The sequence below is a fragment of the Molothrus ater genome, chromosome 1 (assembly GCF_012460135.2).
Source record: "Molothrus ater isolate BHLD 08-10-18 breed brown headed cowbird chromosome 1, BPBGC_Mater_1.1, whole genome shotgun sequence".
NCBI classification, from domain to species: Eukaryota; Metazoa; Chordata; class Aves; order Passeriformes; family Icteridae; genus Molothrus; species Molothrus ater.
In genome coordinates this window covers 110479169-110506040 of record NC_050478.2, presented here as the reverse complement: position 1 = coordinate 110506040, position 26872 = coordinate 110479169, and the positions used below count along the sequence as shown (strand labels likewise).

The 26872-nt window shown below is 39.8% G+C and overlaps 1 protein-coding gene across 3 annotated transcripts in view; it reads left to right on the top strand.

The window, feature by feature from the left end:
• NOL4 (nucleolar protein 4) overlaps positions 1 to 26872 on the top strand; it is a 187822-nt gene that overhangs the window by 43484 nt on the left and 117466 nt on the right. For all 3 annotated transcript variants that reach the window (XM_054514520.1, XM_036402971.2, XM_036402961.2), the window contains exons 3-5: positions 1981 to 2092; positions 2603 to 2715; positions 7312 to 7444. In XM_054514520.1, the coding sequence (XP_054370495.1) occupies positions 1981 to 2092; positions 2603 to 2715; positions 7312 to 7444 (358 nt within the window). The remainder of the gene's footprint in view (positions 1 to 1980; positions 2093 to 2602; positions 2716 to 7311; positions 7445 to 26872) is intronic.

Sequence of the window (26872 nt, the reverse complement as noted above, 5' to 3'; positions counted from 1 at the left end):
GATGGTATATTTTGTATATTTTGCATTCCCATTTTATAATGCATCATTTCTATTTATGGACGTGACACACATCACATCAACAAACACTAATTTAAACTCCACCTATTTTCAAAAATTCTGCCACTGATAAATTTGGTCCATGGAGTTTTAGGAAATGTAAAATTCAACATAGATTAAGTAGGTGACAAGCCAAGTGGAAAAGTGACCATTCTTCCTCCTCTTAGCTCCCTTTTTAGGGGCAGAAGTGATTAGGACAATATGTAATCCCATTTAATTCTAGTTAAATCGTGATCTTGTCCTTTCTGTAGCCACACTTTCATAAACACCATCTCCATTCTTCTTCACTTCCTGCTGAGACTTGCATCTCAGCATAGTGCTTGACAGGCAATCAGATCCTGCTGTAGGTTTTACAGTAGGGGAGTACAAACAGATTAACAACTCACTCTCTTAGTCTCTCTTGCTGGGCCTTGGTCTTCCATTAAGGATTATCTCCATAGTAAGATAGCCACCATAGTTGGGAAAAAAGAGGCTAGAGATTCATTACAACGCTTGCACTGTTCAGTGTATATACATCAACATATCTAAGGAATCACAGAAAAGCCATGCATTTGCCTTTTATTAGCTTGAAAACGCCCAAGTTTGGATGTTTTCATCAAACTCCACCCATCTGATAAAGCTGCTCCAGTGCACTGGAGTGTAACACTTTCTGCTGATGTCTGGTTTGAATGTCCCAAGACACCTCTGTTGTTCTCCCTGGTTATACACTATAAAGAGTTTTTCTCTACAGATTTTTAACTCCCTTTCAGGCAGCAGTGGGCTAAAATGAGATCTTTCTTGGCCTCATAACCTACATGAAAGGAATCTATCTCCCTCAACCTTTCTTCAAAGTTTCCTTTAGGTTCCAGCTGCTATGATGGCCTGGCTCAGAGCCATCTCCTGCTTCTTGCAGCCTTCTTGAAGTGTGGAGAAGAATGTGAACTTTGAGGGGAAACCTGGGCACATTATTCCAGCTGCTTTCTTACCAGCGCTGAGTAGAGAGGGATAATAATTTTTCTTGATCTGTTGGCTCTACAGTTAAAGTAGCCAGTATGAGATGTAGTTTTTCTGGGATCAGAGAGTATGCTGCTATCTCATTTTCAGCTTGGCACCAGCCTCCGGGTCCTTTTCAGCAAGGCGAAATGTCGGTAAAGACAGATACATCCTTTGGGGTGAGTGGAATGCAATCTTTAAAACCAGTAACAACTTCTTCCTCCTCTCCCTCTCAAAAGAGAAACAAATCCCTCTGGTGCCTACTTGTGAGTATGTGGTTAGAAACAATGATTTTGTTGAAATCAAGAAACAACTAAAACCTGTTGTTTCAAAATATTGCCAGGTAAAGCAGTCTCTAAAATCAACTGGTTCACAAATTCTTTAACTATTAGTAAAAATAACATAGGTATTTCAAAGTACAAAACCACAAGCTTTAGAAAAATATTTTCACAAAACATTCAAGTACAAAGTTAAAATAGTAAGGCAACCTTCTTTGCTGCTAATACATCAAGTCCTATATCTGTCTATGTATTGTTACAGCAAAAAAAAAAAAATAGATCACATAAGACAAGTACTTTCTTTTTATGGCATTGGCTATTAAGAAAAGGTTTCTCTCAACTTTTTTTGATACCATTCCACAGTGGGATAGCTGTTATGTATGAATCTTTTTGTTGAAAGGAATTTGAAATGAACTATAAACAGAAAACAACCCCCCACTTTTGACATAAGTGGGATTTTTTTTCAGTACCAACTGTTAGTAGCCATTAGATGCTAAGTAGATAGATTGGAGAGATGCTTCTTGAAATCCTACATAGTATGCAGAACATGCTTTCATTGTGCTTCCTGGCATTAAAAGATAATGTGCCTTATTTGGAAATATGATGATCAGGTCTCTTAAATCATGCTCAATCAGCTTACATATTAACACCTATATTTTGTTATTAATTTCAGATTTCGGAGACCTATGCCTTCCTACCGAGAGAAGCGGTGACACGATTTCTAATGAGCTGCTCAGAGTGCCAGAAAAGAATGCATTTAAACCCAGATGGAGCGGATCATAAAGGTAGTTTTAGTGTCAAATAGTGGGATGTAGAGTAATTTCATTTCTAATACCCATTTATAGGTTCCTAGCTTAAGTGAGGGTTCATATAAATTTGGTAGACTTGTAACAGTTCACTAAGTCAGATCATCTCATGTACTTAAGCTGGAAGGTAGTGAATCTTCTGCTTTCACTTAAGGATGGAGTGTAATGCCATCTGCACCCTCAATAGAAATATAGTTTTATCTGGAGGAAATAATTTATTTTGCTGTGGAAGTGTTTGTATGGGAGCTTAAGCGTAAGGAATAGATACGGTATATGGGCTGTAGTCATTTAGGGTAGAAGAGCTCATCAGTTTTCAGGGTTTGATCTTGGTTTTCCTTTTTTTTGGGAGAATTCCATTTCTACAGCCTACAAGTGATTGCAAATGCAAAAGTTAGAGCTAAATAATATAACAATCTGACTTTAACTGCAGAATAGGCTGACATAGCCTCTACAATTAACATATATTGCATAATTACTATTTTTTTGCAGATAATGGAAAACCTCCAACTTTGGTGACCAGTATGATTGATTACAACATGCCCATTACTATGGCATATATGAAACACATGAAGCTGCAGCTACTAAATTCACAGCAAGATGAGGTAAAACCTGAAATCTTTTAAATCTGGTTTTCTGTTCTCCTGTGTTGTCTTGTACTTGTCTTTCAGGTGGCTAGGAAACTGAAGTGAAGATGATTGTTGATCCCATCTTTATAATTTTGTTGCTAAAACAGTCAGTCTGAAGCCAAGGCAGGGTTGTTTTCAAGCAATCAGATTGAGAGAAAATATGATTTATAGCCCTTCTGTGACTGGGGGTAGTGAGTGTACTTTGAATTGCCTGGAGGTGCTCTTTCGCTGGACCAGTGGAAAGGGTGATGTGGGCAGCATGTTCACTTGAGGCTTAGTTCTGTGCCCAGCAGTGACTTCCACTGTCTGCTTTTAGAAACCAATACCATCAGCAGCTGAAATGACTGCCATGGTGTTCTCAAGGTTAGCAAACACAATGCAACACCTGGTACTGACAGTGATGAAAGTCCTGGCAACATCAGTTGAAGACTTTAAGGCAAAAAGCTTAATGATAAGAATAGGAGTTGCTTTTGATATTTTGAATAAAAAGGTAGAAAAAAAGAAGGGGGAGAAGTAGACTGAGAATCAAGCTTCTTCATAAAGAATTTGGGTTGGATTGTATTTATTTGTTCTCAAGGGTTGTTTGCTTTCTCTGCTTTATCCAGAGTTTTCCCAGATCTGAAGAAGTGCTCCATCAATTCACAGGCCCATACCAAATTATTTGTGGTAACCTCATTTTGCTAGAAGTTTGTTCATTTACCATTTAAGCTGCCAAATAGAAGCTCAGCTATGTGCCAGCAAAAAACCAGTTCTGCATTCTATGTCTTCATGTCCAGCAACAAGATATTTTTTAATAAAGAAAGCCTTCAAAAACAACCTTAACTGCTGGATTATGTCAAGACCCTGACTGACTTCTGACTTGTATAGAGTCAGCCAGATTTGTTTTACCAATAAGTAGGTATGGGCTATTGCTCGAGATTTCATGAATTATTCAACACTCCCTGGAATGGGGATTTCACCACTATTCTAGAAATATCAGGATCCTTGTTTCAGTTTGACCCTTGTTTTAATTGCAGAGGGTGTAGGGAGAGATCCCAAACACAAATTTCTTAATGCATAAATACAGCCTGCTCATCCTTTCCTTCTATTGAGTCTCTTGATTATTTGAGGGATCTGGAAGTAGAGTTTCAGCTAGCAGGTGAAAAGAGGTTTTATTCTGCAGTAGCCTTAGGAATTAAAGGACTCCTTGATTTCTATACCTTTTCCCTTTGAGAATTACTACTTCCACAACAGGGTCAAGCACTCATGCTGGATCAGGACCCCATGCCACAGATCCTCTGTAGCCTGAATATTTTGGTGTAGTCTTTCTGGTGTGATGACTGAAATTTTTGTTGAACTAGTTTTTCATCTAGACAAGCCAGTGGCAATGATATGGAGGCAGCAGAACTTAACTTTGCTGGGTATTTCTCTGCCCAGCTTGGTTTTGTAGCTCTGTTGTTAGTGTATATGAAATGCCTGCAGCAGTGGATTTATGAAAGTAATTTCTTATATGTTTTAGTAATAATAATAATTTTTTTAGGATAGAGTGGGCACAAGGAAAGTTTTGGATTTATGAAAGTAATTTTTTGTATGTTTTAGTAATAATAACTTTTCAGAACAGAGTGGGCACAAGGAAAGTTCTCAAAGTAATCCTTATGTCTTTTCTCAAATCACGGTTTTGCCAAGGTTTTCTTTTTCCCCCAGGCTGTACATTTGTTGGCCCTGAGAACAAAATGACAGAGAAAATGTTGTAGTACAAAGGAGCAAGACATCTGGTTCAAACTATTTCATGCACTTAAAAACCAGGCTTGGGTTTGTAGGAAAGATTTAATCAATCATATCAGTATTCTTGTGTGAAATTGAGACAGAAGTAAACTTGGATCCCACTGCTAGCTAGAACAATGACTGAAAATCTCCTAATTCTCTCATCTTCAATTCCACATTTTTAAGCTGAGACCACTGATGAGAGGGAAACAGGCTTCATCTAAAAGGAGAACTCACCATCACTGTGTGGGAATTTAGATCTCTGCTGCAACTGTTATAAAGATGCCAGTGGATCTCTGTTTTTGTTCCCATGCCCATGTGTCCATGCAGATTCAGATAGAGGTTTACACAGATAGAGGTGTACACAGTTTGGGAAGTGAAGTGGAGGTATTCTGCAGTGCTGTAGGCAAACAGGCTGCCTATGTGTGTTGTTTTATAACTGTGCAAGTGTCAGCCAGAGCCTCCTTTCTGTGAGCCCATCAAATTGCCTAACCTCAGAACTGAAATATGTGAGCTGCTGCTTGCTGGTTCCTGCAGGATTCACTGAGAATTACCCCTGCTTTTTAACGGAGACACAGCAATCCAGAAGGTCTGGGGGAGTTTGTTTTCTTATCTTGCTCTTTGAACAAGCAGAGTGCATTTTCCCTAAACCTCAGACCCATCTGGTGTGTGTGTATGCCCTGGCCATGTCTGTCTGGGCAGGAGGCTGGTGGGCACCGGGGTCCATCTGTGAGGGCAGTGTTTGGGTGTTTGCTGCTGCTGTGACTGGGGTGCTCCTGCCTTGGGTAAGGCAAGACAGACAGGTGCCTGTCAGAGAAGCCCTCACTCTTCCATTCGTTTTTTTACAAATCCCTGAGAACGAGGGATTCCTTATTTGTCATTGTCCTGCTGTGGCAGTGCAGAACAGCTTCACCTTGTGTGTTGTCCCACTCTTGCTCCTGACTGGCATTTGGAGTACTTCATCCTAATTTAACATGAGTCATTACTGCAGGGAACTTGCTTTCTGGAAATAGAAGAAATGTCCATACAAACTGGAAACATTGCTGAGACCTAGGGGAGGAACTGATTTAAGAGTTAACACTCAGAAATAAGCAAGCAGCTATATTAATACCTGTAATATCCACTTCACAACAAGTACACAGTAAATAATGTTCTAGAGATTGCTATTTTTCTAGGTCAGTTCTGGTGAACAACCCACAAAAATAGTCAGAATCCTGTTTTGTCCTGTTTTTATTTAAAAATGCAAATAAAAATGAATTGGAAAACTATTTCAAACATTTCAGGATGTACAAATCTATTTGCCATAGTTTTCTCTCAGCTCTTTCAAGTAGTTTTCTTCTTAACAGGAGTAACCATCAGAAAAGTTGTTACTGAAAATATATTGCCTTAGGTTTGTACATTGCCTCAGCCATTTCCAGAGCCAGACTTGTGGATACTTAATTTCTAATCCATGAGTGGATGTGTGAACTTCAGTGGGACTGAAGCAACTGAAGTCAAATATGTATTTGAATATTTTCTAGACTATGCCTAAAACTGTTTTCTTTTATAAGTGGGGATAATGATCAGGACTTTTACTTTTTGCCCTTCTTATCATCCCTGTAAAATGCTCTGTAACTGGACTTGATGGATAAATAATATTAAAGATGTACAATGTAGAATAAATTTGCAATGATTCTCCTGTGTTTATATTACTTTTATTTGCCACTGACTGTCACGACCATGCTCAGAACTTTTATAGGCTTTCTCATTTTCATTGATGCTTCTTTAAACATAGTGTAAGTGTGACATCATGTCAAGGGAATTTGACCATGGATTCTTACCAGGTCGGGTTGCCATTTGAAAATATCTTCCTGTGAGTCTTTTTGGTTTAACCCCAGCCAGCAGCTCAGAACCATGTAGTGCCTTGCTTACTCCTCTACCCACTCTGGTGGGATGGGGGAGAAAATCAGAAAAAAAAAGTGAAAAACTTTGAGATGAGGGGTTGGGATGAGAAGAGTTTAATAATTTAAACAAAGTAAAATCTACTACTGCCACTACTGCTACTACTAATTGTAATGAAAGGAGAGAGAGAGAAGAAGGAATAAAATCCAAGAGAGACATGTGATGCTAAATAAAATTCCTCACCCACTCACTGAATGATGCCCTGCCAGTCTCCCTCTGGTCAAGTCCTCCCAGTTTATATACTGGGAGTAATGCTCTGTGGTATGGAATATCCCTTTGGCCAGTTCAGGTCAGCTGTCCTGGCCATGCTCCCTCCTGGCTCCTTGTGCACCTGCTCACTGACAGAGCATGAGACCTGAAAACTCCTTGATTTAGAGTAAGCACTACTGAGCAACAACCAAAACATCAGTGTGTTATCAACATTATTCCCACACTAAATCCAAGCACAGCACTGTACCAGGGACTAGGAAGAAAATTAACTCTATGCCAGCCCAAACCAGGACAGGGGTCACTCACAGGGGTCACTTCCATGTGGGAAAGGTAAAGGATTCAGGCAGGGAATATAGGGAGGTCTCCTCAGTCAAATTTGAATAACAAGGGCTTGCTATGGTGTCTCTAGTTACCAATTCTTTTCTGGAATATACTATGGAACTACTATGTAGTATCTTCATAGTAGAGCAAATTGCATTTATCAGAATATCATACCAAATAAATGCTGTAGTTTCCTCCCTCTTCTTGATGTCCTCTGCTTGTTTTCTTATATACAAAAATGTTTAGCATGATTACACTCCACACTTTTTGTGAGTGAAACAAATGGGAAGAGAATGAACTGCACATATAATGTGAACAGTGCACCATGTTTTCTGACATGTCTCTTTCTATTTGTAGGATGAAAGTTCTATAGAAAGTGATGAGTTTGATATGAGTGACTCAACTAGAATGTCAGCTGTAAACTCTGACCTCAGCTCAAATCTGGAGGAGAGAATGCAAAGTCCTCAGAACCTCCAGGGCCAGCAGGATGGTAAGGCTCTCATTTTGTACAGAAAATGTGGCATTGCCCGGTCTTTGCTCCCATTCTGTGTTTTCTTTTAGAATTTGCTTTTCTTCATAGTGTGTTTCATTAGGTAATTTGAAATACATATTCCCTATATCTCGGCATGAAGAAGAAGAAATTAGTTTTTTGGTTTTTTTCAGCTTAATTTATTTGTTGCTTAGGCAACAAGGTGAGTGCTTAGACAGCTATATCTTAAGTAGCATTATCGTACTGTTTCTAGATATATATCTGTAGTGTGACCATGCTCAGGAATAAAAGGAAATGAAACTCAAACCTGTCTGAGGCAACCCAGAAAGCTGAGAAAGTTGTTTTTATGAGGAGGGAGAGTAGTGTGACAGAAGCTGGTTATTTGGGAGATAGGAACTGGAATGTGGTATTCAGAAGACAGGATGAAAACAACAGATTCCTATGGAGAAATAGAGGCAAAAGATGAGAAAACAGCAAGCAGCATGGCACATTTGTATGTTAATTGTTTCTTTTTTACAACAAAAAGCTACTTTTTGGTCAGAGATAAAACTGACTTGGCAATGAAGGTACATGGGTGTGTAGTCATTGGATTCAGCTCTTGTTATATAGCAAGATAAATGCGTCTGGTTTGGAATGAACTTTTCTGGATTATGGAGCTCACAAATAGCCTGTCTACTACAGACTGTGACAGTGGCTCAGGAGTGGCACATGAATGCTCAGCACCCAAAGTGTAGGTCTATTCAATTGCCATTAGAAACAGCACATTGGAATTCTGTACTTGCTGCTTGGGAATTTCCTGATCATATGTGCCAAATCAGAAATGCTTTTTATATTTCTCTTGAACACTAAATATATGGGATTTGACTAAACTGGATGCTTTTCACTTCATGCATCATGGTCATTTGCTAGCTGGTAAGATATTTAGGTGAGAATGGGTGTGGTGCATAGTAGCTCATAGGACCTGGTGATGGCTTGGATCTTCAGCTGGGTTGCTCTCCAAACAAAAGAAGAAGTAGGATGTGTGTGATAATTTGATAGGCCAGATTCTAACCACAGCTGCCTTTTGTCTAAGTGTCCTCTAGCCATAACAATTTTTTTTCAGCTTTTAACTAATTTCTGTCTGCATATGTTCACTAAAGGAGCAGTTCTGATGCACATGATGTATGAAAAGATAGTTCACTTTCCTGTTGAAGTTTGACTTTTCACAGGAATAATATAGTAATACTGCTGACTTAGAGGTTTCAGAGATACTTAGGATGGTGTTTTTTTAATGTATCTGGCTTTCACTGCAATACTGTGCCGTAGAAGTTTCACATATATAGTTTCATAATAATATTTGCATGCATGCATATGTCTGAAATAAAAATTATAGCTCAGTACAGTAACCTGTGAAGAAATGCCTGTCATACATATCTTAACACCTGCTGCAACCAGATTCATGTGCCACGTGTAATCATATTAGACCTTAAGTATGAATGATAAAATGCTGCAAATCTGTCACTTTCTATTTGAAATGATGGGAAGTAAATCCACTGTGGTCTTTGAACTTCAGACAGTGTGATCTTACAGTATGGCTTTAAATCTCTCAGCTTTCCTTCCCTTCCTCCCAGATGGCACCTGCTCACCTTCCTAAGCCAATCCTATTTTTTGCTGCATCTTCTGGCTAAAACATCTGCTAATAGAGAGATTTGAAATAGCCACTCTCCCTGCTTCATTGTTTTCCTTTGCTAGCTGTTGTCAGTTAGCAAACCTAAGTGTGGCTAGTTATAGCAACGCTGCTGTTTCAGATGTGGAAGAAGGGGCTGAAGGAGGAGCAGAAAGACATGAGAGAAGTCGAGGGGGGAAGAAGGAGGAGAGGAGAGGGCAGGAAAAAATAAGATTGGAAGAAAATAAACAATATGAGAGGTAGAGGAAGGGAAGTTGGAACAGGAAAGAGGGAAAATAAAAGGGAACTTAAATGAATTTAGCAGTACAATCCCTTCTGCTGTCACGGGCTGCATTGTAAAATTTTACAAATTTAATCCTTAATTATAGCGCACACACACTGAAATCATCAGCAAAGCATGAATCCGTGTCAAAAGTGATTCTTGCTCCCTTCCCTCAAACACTCTGCACGTCTATGAAAGTTTATGTCAGCCACCACATTCAGCCTATACATAAAGACACTTGGCATTTGCCTCATCTGAAATGTGTTTGCTGCATCCTGGCAGGTGGAAATTTGCTGTTGCATAAGGTTGCCTGTGTACACGCAGTTGGAAATGGTGTCTGGGTGGAATGGGATAGCACAAGTCTTCTGCTGCCCCAAACATGCTCTCTTTGGGAGGATAATTTGCTAATGGGAATAATTAGGAAAGCTGCTGCCTGGGGTGGAGTAAGGACAGCTCCAGTGTACCTAAAGGTGATGTGTTTAATCACTTTACTTACCTGGTTTTCCATGTGAAATAGCATGAGAATATTTTGGGACATCCCCTGGTTTTTTTTTTCTATGGATTTAAATTGATTTGGTACTAGAATATAAACAGTCTGTGTACCCTAGAGGAATGTAATAGTGAGCTGGACCATGCTACTGAGGGATAGATGGAGGCTCCTCCTCCAGTTATCAGAGCATCAGAATGTTGACAGTGTCTATGTAAAAGAAATATGATGCTTTCATAGCCTCATCCCTTGGGGCTGTACTTGCATCCTACTTAGACAGGCATTTTTCATTGGGAGTCCATTACAGAGCTCCTACTAGAAAATTTGACCTGAGGTTTCTCAATGTGTTCCAGCCCAATACTGTGTCCTGTTTCTCATGGTTGGGTTGCTTGAACCTAAATAGAATAAAGTCAAGTATGAGAGCAACTCACAGTATGCGCTGAAAGCAATAGACTTCTACACCCAGAAATGCCTTGGAAGGTGAGAAAAATGCTGAGGAGGGAGGGCACCGAGACAGAAGGTGCATATTTGCTCAGAGTAGATGAGTGCTGGCACTGCACAAAAGTCCTGGGCTCTGCAAGGGGACTGAGGCTTCATCATACTTGTACTAAGCTTATTGGGTGGAAAGGGTACAGGGAATTAAGGAAATAATGAAAAGAGTGGAGAGTTGGTGAATTGCATCCGTGGCACTGAAGTTGCTGCAATACTACTAAGGACAGTTCCCACTTTAGATTAGCCTTTGTACACTTTTAAATAACAAGGTCTTGAGTCACACCTGCTGGTGAATGGCTGAAAATCCTGAGCACCTGCAGGGCTGCTGCAACGGTGGGGTAGGAGCTGGAAAAGGGCTGCTGCTCTTCCCTGGGGAGATGGAAAAGGAAAGGAGTTCTAATTTACAATTTGTTCATTCCCCAGCTGGGAATGGGGTATGGCTCTCTGTTCAGTGCCTCAGAGGTGTTTTCTCTTGCAGCCAGCTGGGTAATAGAGCTACAAATTGCTCATGTGTTCCTTTCTCTTTTGCTTGCCTCTTGCTTGCCCCTGTTTTCTTGCTTCCCTAGACATGACACAGTTCTGTGACCTAAGCTGGTTCTTTGGAGTGAGCCCTGTGTGTAACTCATCTGTAGGCAAAGCTCCAACTTGAGAGCTGTCTTTAATTCTCTTTTCTCTTAATAATGCTCTTGGGGCTCTGATGTTGCTGGATCAAACCCTTTTGCCCATCTCAGACCACAGACAGCAGTCAAGGTTTGTGAACTGAGTTGGAAATAAGGGAGCTTTTTTGTTTTTTTAAGTTAGTGGTTCAATCTGTTTAAAAAAAAGATTTTTGTAGTGAAAAGTGACCTCTAGATAGGCCTTCAAAGGAGCAGCAACAGCTTCTACCCTGAGTGAAAATAGGACTTTTGTTGCCCTTGCCTGTTAGCTGGAGCCCTGTGCAGAGCAGCTGGGTGTGTTTCCCTCCTCACTGTGGTAGTTCATTAGTTACCAAGACATGAGATATGTAGGGGGATGCTCTATTAGACGAAGTTAAGAGCATATACAATCTTAGAAGTGAGGAGAATTAAGTATAAATTTGACATTGCATTTTTTATTATTTGGGGTTTTTTAACTATGTGAGCTATCAAGCGAAAGTCAGGGATAAGACTATTTGACTGTAACTCAAACTGAAAGATGCAGGATTGATTTATTTTCAGTAATTTTCACTCTACTGAGGTATACTAAAACATATCAGTCATTAGTCTGGATTTGGGTGGAAGGACCGCATTCTCTTCAATCTAGTTCTTAGAAAATTATAGTTACATGTTTATATATATATATTTATACATACACACACAACTACCTCTCACAGGCACTGTGTGGAGACAAATAGGAGCTAACCATGACAAAACGTGTCAGAAGTCAACCTTTAACAGGGGTTGTGCTGCCAGTTTAGATGTAGAGATTAATAGGCTTTTCCTAGTTGTATTTTTCCTAATTTATAGAAAATTGAGCAATAATATTGCAATGCAATGGAGAGTTATGTCTTTGAGTAGTTTGTGATTGGTTGGATGGTGTCAGTTCTCTTTCCTTGGCGTGTTCAAATTGCCATTTTTACACAATATAGATGTAGGAAACCTGGCTGTTAACATTAACTATTCCTTTCACTCATTTGTGTTTGTGACAGATACAAGTATTGGAGTCAGCCATCTAAATACCTGTTTTCTGCACCAAAGCTATAATCTCTACACAATGGCTTCACCTGAAATAAGTAACATTAGCTGATTAAGTTGTCAAAACTGACTGTCTATGCAAGACTGCTGACTTGCTGTTGATTTTTCTCTCTGAACAAAGTCCAAGCCAAGAGTTTAACCCATCTTCTCATTCAAAACTTCTTGTAGTGTTTTACTTCTTTCTGCTTTTGTCTTTATTCCAATGAAACCTGGACTTCCTGCCTTGAAACATTGACTTTTCTTTCTTCTAAAAGCAATTTAAGTTCAAGATATATGAGTCCAATCACCAACTGCAGGCCAGAGTAAAGACAGATTAGTGAAAGAGCATAATGGAGTAAATTGTCTATGCCGTTGACAATGTATCGGCCCTGCTCTTGATCTTGAGTAAAGTGAGAGGAAGCAAAGCCAACATGAGAGCAGATGATTCACAGCATTAAATCCATGGCAACCTTTTTGCTGGTAATTAGGAATTTTCAGTGGAAATGTAATTTTACATTAATTTATAAAATCAATTTGCATCAAGAAGTATTGTGCTTTTAATTTTTGTTCAAGCACTGAAAGGTTTTACAAATGTCCTTCTTCTGAATGAGGTCTAAGTCCACTTGACTTCAGTAAAGGCCCACTAAAGGTTAGCCAAACTGTTTGCAGAGTTTAGATATCTTTTACTAAAAAACCTTTACTGCTTTAGACTTCAAAGCAAAGCACATGAAATTTCTGTGGTATATGGCATAGACTGACATTACCACATGAAGTCATAAAGCCTTAATAAAAGTACTAAAAATAAAATAAAAAGCAGTCTGTCAGTTTTCTTAGATGCCACCTCATATAGTTTTAGAAAGCCTTTTCATTTTAGGGACTTTTTGTGACTTGACTGGTTTTATTTGCAATCTGTAGATCCATATCAACAAAGCTAAGATGCTATTAAAGTTGTTTATAATGCTATGCCTAATACAAGACATTGGACATGCAAATTAATAAGCATTTAACTGTGAAGAAAAAGGTAATTTTTGCTTAATAGGGAGAGTTTGGGCTGATTAAGAATATTAACTTATAAAGAGGATAGAAAAAACATAACTATTTTTTTCTTTGGTGAAATGGCAGACCATTTAAAAGTACATTTGAGCTAGGACCAGGTGATGTGACAATTTTGTGATATATTCAGACTTTCCAGTTTTGTCCAAGCCACTGAAACTTGCAAACTTTTGGGAAATAATCTCACTTCTTATCACTCAGAGTGAAACAATGAATACTATTTTTCTGAAAATGAAAATCTAAGATACCTGCCTGTCTCATGGCAGTGAAAAAGGAGCACAGATGTCATGTACAGAGGCAACGGTCTCCTGTCTCTGCAGCTGTTGCTCTGCCACCTTCTGCAATCACCATCTTTCTTACTGAATAAAGCAAAAGACAGGGCAGTCACACATATTTGTTTCTGAGTGAGTCTATGGGCTGCACTGAAGTGTGTCACAGATGTCAAAATCACAGAGGTTTCTTTAGACGGGAAGTTAGCTATAGTATGTTGCTGTGTCTGAGAAAATCAGTATCACCTTCACCTAAGCAGAGTCAAAGAGTACCTGAGAAGCTGGCATGTGATGCTATTTTGCTTCAGTGAAGCTGCACCTGGAGCAATTTAGCTCATCAGATTTGGTTTGGTGGATTATTATTTGCATAAACCCATGCATAGTAGTGGAAGGTGTCCCTGCTTATGGCAGGGGGAGTGTAACTAAATGATCTTTAAGGTCCTTTCCACCTAAAACATTCTCTGATTCTGTGATTTAAGAAAGAGGAGGAAAATGGTAAAACATGACCAGAAAGTCAGGAAGTTTTGGAAATCCAGCTATAATGGTGCTTGAACAGTGCTACAATGTCACTGACAGTGAATATTACTGAGCCTGGGCAAGAGCTTGAAGTATTGCTGCATCTGTGTTAGAAACTTTCAGCCCTTAATATTGTTGAGGAGAGCTGGGTGGAATTTTCAGCAAATCAAGTATTTTAATGGACTGGCTGCTGACAAGGCAGCTGCTGTGTGCATTGTCATCAGAATACTGAGCTGATACATGAGGCACTTCTATTGTATGAGAGGATGAAAATCTTCCTTTGACTCTACACACAATTCAAATTTGCTCAGAATTAATCATCAACGTTTCTCAATGGAGAGCCCTCCTTCCTTCCTCCTGGACCTACCTAATCATACAGCAGTCTCAAACTGGGATTTGGACACGAGCCCCCATCTCATTGAAGCATAGCAAATGGATTGCTTTTATAACTGACTCTCTTAATAGGTAGAGTTACTGTATTTACATTTGCTAGTTGCAAGCATCTTGTGAGTTGGCTTTAGTGAATATGTCCCCCCTGCTCCATGTTTCTTCTCTGTGTCTTATTCTGTCTTATAATAACTTGTGGGATTTTTTTTTTGACATGTCTCTGTTTGTTTCTTATCTTATACCGTAATTTGCTTTAGAGACTAAAATATTATTAAACATGAATTATGCATTGAGCAGACTCTCTGCTAGAGTCTGAGTGGTCTGTTGCAACCAGAGAACAATCTTGTTTCCCGCACCACCCTCCCAGCTGCACAACTGTCACTTTCTATTACGCTTGCCTTGAACAATTGAGTGTGGCTTGTAATGACAATAATTGCCTCAAAATTGTTTGTCATGTTTGCCTTGTTAGCAACAAACTACTAACTGTTGGTTACAATCAGGTTCTCAGCTATTACTCCATAATTACATCAGGGAATACTTGCAGCCAATAATAGCTGAGAAATTAGAATTATCTTTTCACAAGTAATGCTAAAATGCTTGCAGACCATTCACTCTATTCACAGCCACTCATTTTTACATCAGCCATCTAGAGGTAAGTGAAGCATGCCCCCATGTAAAAGGCTAGCTGCAGCCCCGTGTTCTTTTGCATCTTCAGAACAGTTGTATTACTGTTGTACGTGTCCTGTAACAATAGGTATTTCATTGTGGCAGTATTACTACCCATCGAGCTATCTCTTCCTTATGCATGTACTGAAAGCAATCTGCTTTTGATTTCAGTGTGCAAATCCTTGAAACTAAGCTTAGCTGAATTTCTGAAAGTGTTGTTTAGTTTGGGTCAATATCCTTTGGTTTTTTCCCCCATCTTAGCATATCTCAGGCTGTTCCCTCCTATTTCTCTTTAAAATCAAATAAAAGGAGGGCCATTCTGCTACAGAGATTTAGTTTTGCTTTCCAGTAAAGGCACTTAATACATTTTATCCTTTCGTATGTACCAATTGACTTTAGCAGAGACTATGTGCACAGATTGCTTGATTTAATTTGTCTACTTCCTTTAGTAGAAGCGGAGGGTTTTTTTCATAGTTACTGTTAAAATGCATGCCAGGCAATGACTCCCCTTTTATTTTTTTTCCTATTACATATACCATAGAATAATATAATAGAGCATTTATTTTTCAGGAAAAGGAATGTAAAAGAATGTGCTTTAAAGAAATTTAATTTAGCCATTGATACTTCACTGTGTTATATTTTAATTAAGGAAACTATTAATTTTATATTGTTTCTGAGCAGGAAATTCCCTGGACACATTGGGCTGTCTTGTGAAGGATATTTTTAATAGAAATTTCTTTGAAGCATTTATTGTTTGATAAAATATTTGTAATGCTGAATGTTTAAAATTAGTAACCCAATGAACATAGTTTGATTGCAGGAAAAAAAAAGAGTATTTTTCAGCAGTATAGCATTTTGGAATATTAAAACACATAGGAAGTGTTTTAATATTCCTGAGAATTTAATATTTTCCTGAGATTTGTGAAGAGGTGTGTTCAAACAATTGGTTTAATGTTGCTAGATAGCCACCATATTTGTTGTCCTGAGGCAGAGGGACATGCCATCCCTGGCACTTCTTAATAACAGGATGGAAGAAAAGATGCAATTATCCTGAAAGTTTCGGGATAGCCTGAACTCCAGTGTGTTCTCCAAGTATTTCTGAACACTGATAGCCTGGTTTGTTAGAAAGATAGTAGAGATGTTTTACGGCTGACTGGAGACAGAAAGATACAACAACGATTGAATTTAGCATCAAGACAGACTAGGATACAGCTTGATTTGTTTTACAAGTTTTTCAGCCTTGGTGGCTGATTAACAGCATGCTGGGAGGTGTGTGAGGCTCAGGCAGTCTCTCCACTGCTGCGTGCCAGGTGGACACTGACCAATTGTGACCATTGCAGGAGCAGCCTTCCAGACTGACAGACTTCAGCAGCTACTCAGAGACACTCTGGGAAAAGATGTGGAGGAGCACACTATTTAATTGCCTCTGTTGGCTCTACTATGTGTGATGCTGAGAAACCAGCTCAGAGCCTCAGCTGTAAGCGTTGGCATTACTAATAGAATAAATTAAGATAAAAGCTAAATTTATGTAATATACAACTTTCAGATTTAAGTGCAGAGAACTGAAGAGAAATTGATGCTTCAAGTCAGCTCCAAGAAGCTTTTCTCCACTTTCATCAGGACACTGGCCTTGCAGCCAGAATGTGCCTTTCCAGCAGAAAGATTGCCTTGAGATCAGTCTCTACTGCAGAGGTTCCTGCTTATGGAGATAGTTCCATCTCTGTGTTTAAAGTCTTTCCTCAGTGCCTCAGTTTAACTTCAGTGTTTTACAAGCTTCCTTTCTTGTGACATAAATCAAGGAGTCAGTTTAATGCATCTCTGGAGGACTTGTGACTGCTTCTACTGAACTTCTAAGTCTTCTGGTATCCTGTGTGCCTTACTGGGTAGAGTTCCCTGAGTAGAAGGCAGAGTGATCCTTGTTAGTAACCATCCAAGATCCCTGCTAAACCTTTGTAAAGTTAGTCATTTCTTCTGACTGGAAGGTGGAATTCAAACCTCTATGCTTAGCTTTTTGTACTTTGAAATCTGAATTTTACTTAAGTGTAGACATTGGCAAGGAGAGGCAAAAAAGATCATAAACCAGAAAAAAAAAGCATGAGATTCACTAACAGCTTTTAAATAAGGCAATAGTAATAGATACTTTGGGGCAATAATTGATTATAAAATTTTATTTTTTGCTTTGAGAAGCTATAGTAAAACCATGTTATCAACAGACTAATCTTAAGAGTGATAATTGCTATTACTAGTTTGATAGGAAAAGAAATTAGGAGATGCAAACTGAGAATATTTTTTTTTGCTCTGCAAAAACAATATAGAGGGATGACATTTCAGTTACACAAAGTTACTGTTCCAAGAAGAACCAAAAAATGAAGTATAATAAAATTTTAATGACTTAACTGGCAAAGACATACAGTGAGTTTGTTATGTCACACTATTTAAGTGTCTCATGAATGGTTATTCTGAAGGGAGCTGATGCTGCAAGCTGTCAAAGAGAGAAGGAAAGACAGAACTACATGACGTGGGAACTCTTAATGTGAATTACTTGGAGTGGAAGAAATAAGCCCTCTTCAAAAGGAGGTGGTACAAATAGTGAGAGCAGCAGTGTGGTCTAGAGAGCTAGAAAGTAAATGGAAGCGACCAGTGCCTTCAAATCAATTTTAAAAAAGTCTCCCTTAGTAATAGTCTTTGAATAGTTTACAGGTCTGCATACATCTTCTAGGATTTCTGTCTGTTTAAAAATAATTGATAAAAGATTTAAAAAATATAACCCTCCATCTTTTAAAAGATATCCCTCCGAGGTAACTGTCCAAGGATTGTATTTATATCAGAAGTTTAAAAGAACTTTGACTTTTAGTGACTTAGTTTTTAGATATTTTATCTGGTGTGATCATCTCCAAAATACATGATGCAATGAAAATCCTGCTGAAATAAATAATGAGAATTTCTATGAACTCCAGTGGAGACAAATTTTCGCCCTACCTGTTGTCATAATAGGTACTCTGTAGCTGAACAAATTCAGAAGTAGTTTATATGGGCACTGAAACTTCTGCTTTCTCTTTAATTAAACCATCAGTGCAATTTATGCAGTGATGGTAAGTTTTAATTCAGTAAGTTAGCCAAGCTCTGTCTGTTCCTGTTATCTTCATTTCTTCTTTCTGCTACAATTCTGCAGTTCTGTACTACTTATACATGCTCTCTAGCAAGTGCTCATAGATTCCTGGAGTAGGCTATGATCCCTGATTATTCCTGTAAGACTGCAGCCATAGACTTGCAGTTGTACATATTACTGTATCTTCTGCAAATATGTCTTACTTTAATTAAAGGCATGGATATTGTAAAGCCTCTTAGCACGGACAAATATTTTTCTCTTCTCTGAACCATCCATTCAGCAGTGTGTTCACATTCACCCCCTGGAAAAAGTGGGGCCTTAAATTACTAATTGCTCTAGAAGTTGAAGAAATGCTGGTGACAGCGTTTAAAGGCAAATGGCACAGGTAGATTTCAAAGAGTGAAACAGCAGCCTGGCCAAGTTTCTCATAATAATTTAAGAAAGAGTGTTCCATGGTGATCCTTGAACTTAATTATCTCTGTTGGCACTGTAAAGTGTTGATTTCAGTAGAAGCTTTCTTAAAGGCAGCTTTTCAAAGGAAATGGTAAAACTATTATTTTTCTGAGAAACAATTTTTCACCTCCTAGAAACTGGGTACACTTCTAGCCTTTTACAGGCAGCTCTGATGCTATCATGGGCACACAGAAGAACACGGTTTTTGAGAAGAAATTCTACTACATGGATAATTTACTTGGGTGCATAGTGGTAGCCTATTTGCCCTTTCTGTTTCTTAGAACCCATTCCAGTGTAATGCCTGGGTTAGAGTAGTCCAGTTCCTAGAATCACAGAATTATAGAATCATGGACTCATAGAATCCAGACTTGTAGAATTGTAGAATTATAGAATAAACGAAGCTGCATCACCATCATGATCATAGAGTCCAACTCGTGGCCTTGCACAGGACACCTCAAGGGCCACATCATATGCCTGAAAACATTGTCCAAATGCTTTGTGAACTCTCTCAGGCTTGGTGCTGTGACCACTTCCCTGGGCAGCCTGTTCCAGTGCCCAAACACCCTCTTGGAAAAGAACCTTTTCCTGGTACACAAACTAAGCCAATCTGACTCAGCATCATGCCGTGAGTCGTGTCACTGGACACAAGAGAGAAGAGATTGGTACCTGCCTTTCTGCTTTCCCTCACAAGGAAGTTGCAGACTGCAATGTGGTCTCCTCTCAGTCTCCTCCAGGCTGAACAAACCAAGTGACCTCAGCCACTCCTCAAAAGACTTCCCCTCAAGGCCCTTCACCATCCTCGTGGCTCTCCTTTGAATGCGCTTTAATACTTTAAAGACTTTTTTATATTGTGGTGCCCAAAACTACCCACAATACTCAAGGTGAGGCCACCCCAGTGCAGAGCAGAGTGGGACAATCCCCTCCCTTGCCCGATGCTGTGCCTGATGCACTGCAGGACACGCTTGGCTCTCCTGGCTGCCAGAGCATTGCTGGCTCATGTTCCAACTGCCAGTGACCAGGACCCCCAAGTCCCTTTCTGTGGTACTGCTTTCCAGCCTCTCATTCCCCAGTCTGTACACACAACTAGGATTGCCCCATCCCAGATGCAAGTCAATTGTCTGTGTGGCAGTTCTGCTCAGTTTATGGCTTTTTGTTTTTTCTTTAGGCTAGCTTTGTGGCCTTCTAGTGCAGCTGCTGTTTATTGTAGGTGCTTGATGTGAGCCTCTGTGAATAAAAAAGAATTCTGTAATATAGTTTTGGGGAGAAGGACAACAGGCATGTCCAAGTCTGGCATGTCCCAGTTGAGCATATTGTAATGGAACAGCAGCCCTTTGCTTTTTAGCTGAAATATGTTGTAGGACCCTGTGCTATTTGTGATCTGGCTAACACCTGGGCATGAACAGACTGGCCAGAATGATCCCAGACCTAAATGATCATCCAGTACACATTTACGAGGGGGGAGCAGATGCTAGCATACCAGTGTCTGTGGTTGTTTTAATGTGTAGGCTGATAGATGAGAAATAACTATTTGAACTCTTTCTGCCTTGCTGAATGAATTTCTCTTAATAATAAGGAGCTTCTTTAAAGATATTTCTGTCTTGTGGTCAGGAAGAAATCTAGTCTCCCATGCTGTCTAACTGCCTCTTGGGAATACTGCAATTAGCTATACTTTGAACCTCAATGAAAAAATGAGGAGAAACCACTCTCTGGACTTCTCCATTATTCCTGCTCAGAGTGAAAAATGTCTCCCTTCAGCCCGTTCAAGGAAGGAAAATGTTACTTATTCTACTTTCCTATGTGAGTATATGGTGGATGAATTGCCATTTGTTTATCCCTTCTGTACACACAGATGTGAACAGAAATCAGTTCTGAGGAAAAATCCAGAGAGCAGAGGATTAGAAAGGTTGTGTAGGGAGTAGCTGAGACTGAGCTGCAGTCTGGCTCTCCCTTCCAAAATGCCCACTTTCCTACTCAGTTAGATATTGGCAAACTTTGTCAGTGTACACTTGATCCTGTCTTCCAAATAATTTGTGATGATAATAAACAGCACGGGCCCCACACAGATCCCTGTAGGACCCCACTTCTAGTAAGTTCCAGTTTAAAAAGGAGCTGTCATCACCACCTGTAGGGGGATAGAGTTTAAGTAAATAAAGGTAGTATAGAAAGTAATCTTACCCCCTAAAGAGTTGCAGCTGAGCCAATTACTAGAGATTAGGAGCAGGCCTGATGTTAACAGGCCTGCAGCTGTAGCCAATCAGAAGAGTGTTATAAAAGAGTAGATTGGCTTGTTGAAGGGAGCTGGAGTCAGTTGGCTACTGTGAGGACAAGGAAGAGTCAGTTCCTAGAGGAGCTGCCTACAAGAAACATCAAGGAGGTACGAGACTCTAGCAATGTGGAACCCTTGCAATATACTGACAACAACCACCCTCTACGTACACCCTGTAAGCCAAATCTCCACCCACCATACAGACCACATGTCTGTGGGTCCTACCACATCACTCTGTCCAGAAGGAAGCTGTAGGTAAACATGTCAAAAACCTTGAGAAATCCAGGTAGACAATGCCCTCCTCACCCCACAACAAGTGAACCTTATTGTAGAAGGTGATCAAGTTTGTCGAGTATGATGTGTCCTTGGTGAAACTGCCTTGGGCTTTTCCCAATCACGCGCTTTATCTGACTTATGATAGCCCCTAGGGGGATTTTTTTCCATAACATTCCCTTGGACTGAAGCAAGACAGATGAGCCTATCCCTTCCTGAAGCTTACTGTAAGACCTTCTTGTAGGTGGGAGTGGAGTTAATCTTCTGCCAGTCTCCTGGGACATCCCTGGATCTCCAAGGCTTCTCAAAGATTATGGAGAGTGGCCTCCAATAATGTCAGCCAGGTCTCCTAACAGCACCTTTGGGTCGATACTTAATAGTATTGCCTGTAATAGTTCCCACACCAAATCTTCTTCTACAGGTCAAGTGGACTGTGTTTGTATCAACCTGGATTTTTGTTCCCAAGGCTAGGCCCAGCAGTGCAGGTAAAGAGAGGGGTGAAGAAAGTCTTGAGACTCTCAGCTGTTGCAGCATTGATGGCTAATCCACCTTTCCTGTTTAACAGAGGACCAGTATTTTTCTTCTGTTTCTGCTTGTTGTTTATGTACTTGAAGGATACTTCCTGTGGTGGCATGTCTTGCTTTCTTGTTTTGGTGTGCATGGAAAAGGTTTTGCTTGAATGTGTTTCAAATGTATCACAAAGTGTGTGCCATCTATACCAGCTTGTTTTTATCTCTTCAGCAGAGGCAGCAGTGAGAAACAGCAGATGTCAGTATCTATAGCATCTATTAGAATATTACAGGTTTTATCTGATGGACAGCAGTAGCTAAAACAGTTCAACAGCACATTCTTCCTCCAGGGATGCAACAACAAAATAATTTGGATGTCTGACTCTTGTACAAGTAACTTCTATAAATATATATATGTATGCATGTGTGTATATACATATGTTCATGCAAGATAAATATGAGTCCATAGTGAAGCTCTGTCCATCCTTCGAAGTATTCTCCTATTACAGGACAGGGGAATCTTAGGGGCTTCTTCTCAGAGCCATTTGCAGTGGTGCTTTCTAGGGCAGGCCAGAGACTGAGTGGAGAAGACTTGTGTAACAATCCACCTGGAGTGCTGTGTGCAGCTCCAGGATCATCAGTACAAGAAAGATGAGTACTTGTTAGATTTGCTCCAAAGGAAGGCCACAAGAATTGTCAGAGGGATAGAACAACTCTTCTGTGAGGTCAAGCTGAGAGGCTTGGGGCTGTTCATCCTGGAGAAGAAAAGCCTCTGGAAAGATCTTAATGGAGCCTTTCAATATTTAAAGCTGGTATATAGGAAAGAGAGAGAGAGACTTTTTACCAAGGCCTGCAATGACAGGACAAGGGATAATAGTGTTAAAGTGGAGGATGATAGGTTTTAGAGTGGACATGAGGAATTTTTTTTTTCTTTATGATGAAGGCAGTGAAGCACTGGAATATGTCCAGAGAAATTGTGAATGCCCCATCCCTGGAAATGTTCAGGGCCACGTTGGATGGAGCTTTGAGCAACCTGGCCTGGCTGAAGATGTTCATGTTCATGCAGGGGGTTGAAAAATGAGACTGGTCTCAATGTCTGTTCCAACTCAAACCACCCTTTATTTCTCTGATTGCACTAATCAAGGAGAGAACACATACACTCCAGCTTATAAGACCTCTGTCAGAAAAGAAAGAAAAGAAATGAGACTTCTGGATCATTTCAGGTGGAAAATTTTTTTTCCTGCCATGCCTGTCTGGGCAGCCAATAAGGTAGCAGCATAATGAAAGGTCCCAGAATTGAAGAGTGGGTTGAATAATTTAAAGCTGGATATTCTTGTTACTGGAATATGATCAGGAGGTGTTTCCTTCCTCCTACCACCTTTCATTTGTCTGCCTTTGTTGTTAAAAGGCTTTTTCCCCCTGCTATCATTTAAACATCAAGACAGTTTGAGAAGGAAATGAATTCTGGAGTAAAAAGCTTTGTGTGCTGGTGTCAGGTGATAAGGAGCAATTTTTTTCACAAGTTCATGTAGTTATTGGGGAAGAATGCTGAGGCTTTTTTGTCTGTAAGGTGTGGATTTAAGCAGGAGAGAAATAGTTTTTGTAATAATCATTGGTTCTCAGTCTAAGGAAATCTGAAATACTTCTCCTCGCTACTTCATGTTTGCTTATTTGCCAGCTGAAAATATGTCATGGGAAAGGAGAATGGCAGTAAAGGAAAAGGTGCTGTGTTCGAAAGGCTTGTCCTTTGAGGAGAATGGACCAGAGTAGACCAAATGGAAAGGTAACCTATCTTCCTGCTTGTTTCTGGTGTGGATTCTGAGTATGACATGAGAAAGTCAGTTAAAGCAGCAAGGAAAAGCGGTTTTCCAAAGAGTTGTCTTTTGGACAGGAAGAGAGTCAGCAGTGATGGCCTTGGCAGAGGCATAAGTGGTAGTCAGACCTCTGAATGCTGCAGAGGGGCAGCAGGAGAGGGAGAGCTCGTCTGCCATTGGTGCCTTTTAAACCACTGCTCTTGGGGAAGTTTTGCTAGTTCTCTTCTAGTTACTCCCTGAAGAAGCTGTTTAAAAGAGTATTACTTGCCAGTGTGTGAAAGGAAAACACCAGTGCAGGCAAATTTGGACGTCTTGCATCATACTCTGTGTTTATAGCAAATGAGGTCCCAACCTTTTTTTAAAAAGAGGAATTATTTTCTGTTTACAATACTGATTTCTGTCACAGATGATAGTTGTCAGTGCATTCCTGTAAGCAGGAAAAATGCGATCTTAACTTTATTAATTATTAGCACAATAAATCAGTCCACAGTGCAGTGGAAATAAAGGAAACCTATTGATGTCCACTCACTATTCATTTTCATCTTCAAGTGGTGAAGAAACCACATAGATATTTGTGGTAAACACCTGTGTCATTTCAGTATAACAAAATCTCTTTTGGGATACCAGCAGGTCGGTAACATGGCATAAGTGGCGTGCCTTATTATATTGTCTGTGTTCCAAAAGAGATGCTGTCCCCTCTTCCACCCACCCTCTGCATGTGGAGTATCTTTTCAAAGCAATCTGAGAGTTTTTTTTGCCTATGCATTTAAGCTGAAGATCTGATTCAGTAGTTTTATTGTTCGAAGTAGTAGTACTAAAGGAAGCCTTTTTAATTGGGAGCATTTGGAGGAGTGTTACTGTCTTTGTTAAATGTACTCATCCATACAACAAGAGTGACAGCTTTTTCCAGTGACTCAGAGCATCATTAATCCAGGAGGTTTGGAGCTATTAGCAGAGATAGCACAGCTCAGGAAGGTTACTCTCCCATCTCCCTAAATACATCAGAAGGTTAGTGGAGCTGTGGAAATGAGGCAAGTCAAGATGGGTCTTCTGTCAGAGGAAGGAACTTGGACAGATGAAGAATGTCTGTTGCTTTGCATCACAGCAATATATGTATTATTTAGAAGCTGGAGGTATCAGAAGTTGCAGTATGACTGAATGCCAGAACATACCTTGCACCCTCCAAAATAAAACAGAAAAGTCCAAACCATGTGGTTTAATAAATTCAGTTTCCAATTTGGTGATTCTGGAATTTATTGATGGCTGTAACCTGGAACTCTGGTGAATGGGTAAAGAGGAGGAGGACATTACTGTCATATTTCTTTCATGAGAGTGAAGAGAGATGATGGAGGGTTTTTGGCAACTACAATCTCTGTTGAGAATAAGTTGCAGAATTAGTGGAAAAATTCTACCTTAAATCTGAACTACAACTTAATGAAATGTGACCAGTTTTTCAAAGGAAAGTATGGAACACTGAAAATTGTTTGTATTTGTTTTGTCTTTTCCCCTGGATGTTCACGCTGATTCAGCACTGAATATATTTATAATTTTTTTTTCTTTCAAAAAATCCACTCCTTTGATATTAAGGAGGAACAGCTTTTACACTAAGACAGAAATCTGGAAGATATTTTAAGATCCACCTACATCTTGCGAGATTTACTACTCTAAATTAGATTCCCTAAACATGCCAAATATAAGGATGAGTAGAACATATGGATTGGCCGAAGGTATCTGAAGTAGAAGCCTTTTTTTCTGCCTGCTACAGCCCAGCCTGAAGTGTGACAAGCACTGTTGGTGACACATTTGTGCAGAAGGATAGGCTAGAAGCCTCCTCTCTGGTAAGAGCTTGCTGGCTGCATGATATGATTACATAAAAAGCCACAGGAAAGCTGTGAGTTGCTGATGTTTCCAAGGTTGGGCTGGGGCCTTGATTTTGGGTTTCTCCTTGTAGCTGTATGGATCTGGTGCAGGCAAACTTTGGCAGACACACAAAAAGCCAGTGAGTTCCTTTGTTCTTTGCTATAAATATGGCCATCAATTAACCCTTTTAAAGCCTTTGTTTAAAAAAAGTAGTTTAAGCTTGAGCCCTGGTTCAAGGTCTTCATTAGCCAGTGTTGGGGCCTTATGGGTTGCACATCCACCTCTTTAGGCAAAATGAGTTTTAAATGAGTTGAAAAATACTGATGAGCCCTGCAACGTGGAGAGGACTTTAGCAGCAGAGATAATATTGGATGATTTCACCAGTTACTCTGATTCCAAATTTTCAGTTTGCTGCAGGGTCTGCCTAGGGCTGGAATCCCCTCAGGATGAGCCAAGTGCAGAAAAATGCCTCACACAGCCTTTCCTTATTATCTCTCAAATGGGAGCTGTGGACACTCTGACCCTTGTTCCATTTCAGGACTAATTCAAACACATGTGGAAGTGGGCTCAGACTTTATCCCTTTCCATTGAGTTTGCCACTTGCTATTGACTTCACACTGAGGCAGAGGCACCTCTGTGCTCAGTTGCAGAGTTGAATGAAGCTGTTGCCCATTGTGAGGGCTCTCACTGCTCTGGTTCCAAAGAGACTGCAACCAGGAACACACAGGAAGAGCTGTAGATTGTACAGGCTCTCCTCAGCTTCTGGCTCTGAGAAAGCTTGGGAGGAGCAGAGTAAGAATAGGAATTTTAGCTGATTAAATGATTGATTCCATGTTTCTCTTGGCAGGATGTGTCCAGAATCCTCTGAGCTGTAGGCGCCTCTCATTTATGCACAATATACTTCCTGGGTTTGGAGGAGAAAGGAATTTACTGTTTTAATAGAGATTAAAGAATAATTAACAGTGCACAGGTTGCTCAGCTAAACTCATCATTAACAAGTTTGGCTACATCCTTAGGAAAAGATTTGATAATGAAAAGCAATCACCCTATCTGAATAGACAACTATTGGACACAGACTGCCAAGAGATTGTCTGCTGACCTCTTTGTAAATATGAATGCTTAGCTGCAAATGTTTTAAACTTGTTCTTTTTGAACTGCACAGCCTATGATAATCAGTCAAGAATAAGTTCAATGAGTATATGCAAGAAGATTTTCCTTGAGGGGAGAGACTTTTGCACTGGCACACATTTTACATCACTGCATTTCCCTGTGTGTGTTCATATCTCTTTGGACTCATTCCCACAGTGTTTGTTTCTTTCATTCAAATAATCTGCCTTTGGTTAAGTAGGCTTTCCATCCTTTTAAAAAACCCTATTGCATGTTAAAGGTTCACCTTTTTGGCAGTGTTGCGTTTTCTGTCTTAGTGTACACAAATATATGCAAAGTTATGAATATAAGATATTTTCTGCATACTGTTTATGTTCTAAATCTACACACTTGGTGCAAAATCATGTTTTTGTGACGATTTTAAGTTGTGAAAGCCACCTTGACACAAAGGTCCATCAGAACGTAATAGATTTCATGCACAGGTGGACACAATTGTCTTTTAAATAAGAAACTTTTCAGATTATTCATGTGATTTATCATTTTTTCGC